The sequence below is a fragment of the Chrysochloris asiatica genome, unplaced genomic scaffold (assembly GCF_000296735.1).
Source record: "Chrysochloris asiatica unplaced genomic scaffold, ChrAsi1.0 scaffold00079, whole genome shotgun sequence".
Classification (NCBI taxonomy): domain Eukaryota; kingdom Metazoa; phylum Chordata; class Mammalia; order Afrosoricida; family Chrysochloridae; genus Chrysochloris; species Chrysochloris asiatica.
This window is the reverse complement of record NW_006408597.1, coordinates 11856109-11860897: the sequence shown is the minus strand read 5'-3', so window position 1 is coordinate 11860897 and position 4789 is coordinate 11856109. Positions and strand designations below refer to the sequence as shown.

Here is a 4789-nt window from a genome sequence, read left to right as displayed (position 1 = left end):
AACAAGTTATATGAATTGTTGAATGTGAAACTGATGATGTGCCCTATAAACTTTCACTCAATCCACAATAAAAACCTTAAATTAAAAAAACAAAACAATATAGGCAGTCTGACTGATTACTACATGTTCTTGCCCAGGAGACATCAAGGCAAGTGTTCAGGTCCCCTCAGGGCAAACCCCCTTCCAAGACTAAGACTCAATGGAAATACACACTCTGATTGGTGACCACATTCATCACTGATAATGGAAAGTGAGGGAAAACAGCAATAATGCTGCGAGCTAAGCCCTACAACATTCAATAGACTCCTGTGAACCCAGGTGGAGACCTGGTTGGCCTGCAATGTGGCAAGACCTGGGGTCTCTTGGGCCCAGAGTCAGTGACATAGCCACAAAGGACTAGAGTGGAGAGTGAAGCGTCCAGCTTATAAGAAGTGAGGGCATATGCAGATAATACCCACTTTACCTGGCTTCAATGACTAGCTAATCAGAGCTCAACTAGAAGAAGAAAGAACAGGGGAAAAAAAAAAGAGTAATCTGATACAATTTGATGAACTTGATCTATACCTACAGACGCAGTAGCTCAAAAGAAGGAACAAATCTTTACAGCGAGGATCATTCCCACCCCCTCCATACACAGAGTAGACAGGGATGGGCAACTTGGACACTGGCTACCCAAAATGGGGGGCTCCAAAGGCAAAAAGTGACTCGCTTACAAGCTTTCAAGAAGGAGCCTAGATCTAGAGGGCACAGAGGAAGGTAGAATCTCCTTTGAGTACTATCCATTCTGTCTAGGCGGGGCTGATGAACGGCGATGCGGATAGGTCTCTTGTGATACAATGGTGAATAATTGTTATCAGGACTGATTGTGAGGGTTGAAAATGTAAAGGTAGATGTTTTGTAGTAAAAGGAGGGGAGTGATTGACTTTGCAGTCTAGGAGCAGAGGTCCCTGGGACCATCAAGCAAGAAGAGCGGAGAGCGGGACTCTACCCAGAGAAGCAGTGACACCAGAGATGGAGGCAGAGATGATGATGTGGAGAGAGGGAGCGGCTGGGGACTTTAGACCCAGAGAGGGAGAGGGGCTGTGTGCTGACCACCAGGGGGCAGGCTTGCAGGGTATACACTTTGGTTGGTTGATGATACATGGAGGGGATTGTAACCATGGCAATGAAACGATATATATATATATATACCATAGAATGAATGCTAATGTTCTCCCATGTAAACTATCACATAATTCACAATAAAACATTAAGAAAAAGAAAAAAAACTTACTGGTGAAGTTTGGATTGCATCTCAATGTAAAGAAAACAAAAATCCTCACCACTAGACCAATAAACAACACTCTTAACAATGGAGAAAAGATTGAAGTTGTTAAAGATTTCATTTTTCTTGGAGCAACCATCCACATTCAAGGAAGCAGCAGCCAAGAAATCAAATGATGGATTGCATTAGGCAAATCTGCTGCACAAGACCTTTTGAAAGTGTTGAAGAGCAAAGGTGTCAGTTTGAGGACTAAGGAATGCCTGACCCAAGCCATGGTATTTTCAATAACCTCATATGTATGTGAATGTTGGACAGTGAATAAAGAAGATCATAGAAGAATTGATGCATTTGAGTTATGGTGTTGGAGGAGAATATTGAAAACACCATGGGCTGCCAAAAGAACAAACAGATCTGTGTTGGAAGAAGTGCAGCCAGAATTCTCCTTGGAGGCCAGGATGGACAAACTTTGTCTCTCATACTTCAGACATATTGTCTGGAGGGACCAGTCAATGGAGAGGGATATCATGTTTGGTAAAGTGGAGGGTTGGAGAAAAAGCAGAAGACTACTAGCTAGATGGATTAGCAGAGTGGCAGCATCAATGGGCTCAAGTGTGGCAACAATTGTGAGTTTAGTCCAGGGCAGTGTTTTGTTCTGTTGTGCATAGGGTTGCTATGAGTCGGTACCTCCTCGATGGCACCTAACAACAACAACTGAAAAAGGGTGTGTTCTGCTGTGTATATTTTCAACAATGGCAAGATTTTTAAAAAACTGAAGTATGTGAAACCAACTATTGAAAATGTACAGCATCACACACAGTTCCATTTGTCCTGCAGTCTTAGAGAATATTAAATTATTCCTCAAAATAGAAAGCATCACAGCCAACCATGACCACTGTTGATGTGATATATGGTTCTGGAAACATTTGCAATCTCCTTCATTCAGGGCAAGATTCATGGTGTGAGATGAGGATGAGGCCCAAGGATCATCTGGACCAACTGGCCTTTCCCAGCAGGCCACACCTAGAGGGAGGGGCCCAAACAAGTCTGAGATTTCTAGAACATCCCAGGAGGAAAGCTTAAGGCTGTGAGCTACTCTCTTGCCCAATATCTTACAAACCTATCTATAAGCCCAAGATGGCTCCTGAAGTCTTGGGAGTCAGTCGCCTTTGAGTTGGGGGCCAGGAAGGTAATGGGGAAACAAAAGGGACCGGGGCTGTTCTGGCACTCCAGGCCACTCCCTCAAAGGACTGCGCCCTCCCCTGCTCCCCTCGTCTTTGCTCCCTCCCCCTCTTCCAGGGTCCTCCTTCTCCACAAACACTAGGAATCTTTTTCTCATTTTTCATTTCAGGGGACAGCAGAAGGTGTGGCAAAGCAGCACTCCTCCAAGGGCACTCCTAAGGCTATTTCTGCCCTCCCCACTGGCCAGAGTCTTTCAGAAGGGCAGGTGGGTAGTTCCCACCAGGTATACGTGCATACAGAAGGATGGAATAGGGGAGCAAGATAAGACACCTCTCTTCCACCTCTAAGCCTGCTCCCCAACCAAGTGTGTCCTCTGGTGACCTGGTGGCTTTGGAAAAGAGCGTATAAAGAGGACATTGGTAGTGCGGGACCCAAGGTGGGTATCTGTGCCTGGAGATAGAACTTCTCCCTCTCTGACAGTTTGCTTTTCTGCCAAATCCCAACCTTTCCAATTGCAAGTAAGGTCCACTGCACACGTACACACACACACAGAGCCCAATGGTCCCAGACCAGCTGTCTGAGCTGAGCAGGGTTCACATATTCCAGGAGGAACCAGCTTAAAGTGAAATGGGGCGAGGCCAAGGTCATAAAGGAAGGTAGAGGCAGAAGGGGGGGCAGGGAGGACTCCGGATGGAGGAGGGTCCTCAGGCCTGGGCGCGGGGTGGGGGCACACTTACCGCCGGGACCATTTGGCTGATGGCCTTCCGAAGGGCCGCTTCCACAGCACACCATAGAGCTGCACCTTGGTGCTGATGTCCAGCGCGTCCGAGTCGGCCTGTTCCATGGATGGCGAAGGTGACACCGAGTTGGACTTGGATGTGAACATCCTGCCTTCGCTGGACTCCCCTGGCCCGGCCCACGCACTTTCCAGGACTTGGCGCCTCCGGAAGAGCGCGGACTGCGGCCAGAGTCGGATGTGAGGCTCGGGGAGCGGGTGCGGTTTGGAGGCTGTGGGGTGGTCGCGTCGCTGGAGGCTCCGGATGCCGTCGAGGCGCGGCTCAGCGAGCAGAGACCAGGAGCTGCCCTGATCGCAGGCGCGGCATTAAAGCGCGCGGGCTCCGAGCGTGGTGCGAAGGGGTTGCGCACGGTGCTCAGACTGAGGATCCCGGCTCCGGATGGCGGTCACCCGGCGGGAACTCGCGGGAAAGGCGACTCGGCCTCCGGCTGGCCGCGCACCCCCACTCTCCCGCTACAGCCCAATTCTAGTGCCCCGGATTGGCTGGGAGGGGCAGGCGAGCCTGGCTGGAGGCCTGCCGGGCGCGCCAATCAGAACGGGTGCCTACTGGAGGGCAGGACTCCCGCGCCCGCATTACCTAGCGGCGGACAGCCTGCTTAGCCCAGGATTAGAATAAGGACACACTGCTCAGCCCCCGCCCCAGTGCCCAGCGAGCTCCTGTGTAGTACCTACAGCTAAACTGGAGCAATTGTTCTGTAATGTGCTTGTACTCACTCCTGCAGATAGAGAGGAAGGAGAAAGGAGATAACCAGATTGGAATTCCTACTCTACTCTGTCAACTGCGGTGAACCTTGATTTACTCACTTGTAAAAATGGAAATACGTATACCTCATCTAAGGGTCCCTGGTGGTGAAAATGGTTTGCACTGAACTGTTAAGTGCCGTCGAGTAGGTTCCCACTCATAGTGACCCTGTATTATAGGGTTTCCAAAGGCGCTCTGGTAGTGTAGTGGTTACAAATCGGGCTGCTAACCTCAGGGTCAGCAGTTCGAAACTACCAGCTGCTCCGCGGGAGAAAGATGAGGCTTTCTGCTCCTGGAAAGATTTACAGCCTCAGAAACCCTTTACAAGGTCGCTATGAGTCGGAACCAACTCCACTGCACATAACCACCACCATAGGGTTCCCGAGGGGCGGCTGTTAGGTTTGAAACGCTGACCACACCAGGACTCCTTACACTGGACTGTTGTTGTTAAGTGCCATTGAGTCGGTTCCGACCCATAGCAACCCTATATAGGGTTTCCGAGGAGTGGCTGGTGAGCTTGAACTGCCGAACTTGCAGTTCAAACGGCTTTGCAGTCTGGCTCATTAAACCCACAGTGCCACACCAGGTGGTCGAACTCACCCAGCGGCACCGTGGAAGAAAGGCCTGGAGATATGCTTCCTTAAAGACTACATCCCAGAAAACCCTCTGCAGCTGCTTCTACTCTGGAATGGACGCTACCAGAACGGGTTTGGGTGTTTTGGTCACGGTATCCAAAGAGTAGGACAGTTGTAATGTAAGAATTTCCCTAAGTGCCTGAAGTGCCCGCGCAATCGCGCCTCCCACCCCT

General features: G+C 50.0%; 1 protein-coding gene across 1 annotated transcript in view; it reads right to left on the bottom strand.

Annotated features, from left to right (window-relative positions):
* PLEKHD1 (pleckstrin homology domain containing, family D (with coiled-coil domains) member 1) overlaps positions 1-3357 on the bottom strand; it is a 44317-nt gene extending 40960 nt beyond the window's left edge. Inside the window, exon 1 of the mRNA XM_006865584.1 lies at positions 3181-3357. Within this exon, the coding sequence (XP_006865646.1) occupies positions 3181-3329 (149 nt within the window). The 5' untranslated portion in view covers positions 3330-3357. The remainder of the gene's footprint in view (positions 1-3180) is intronic.
* Between the last annotated feature and the right edge of the window lie 1432 nt (positions 3358-4789).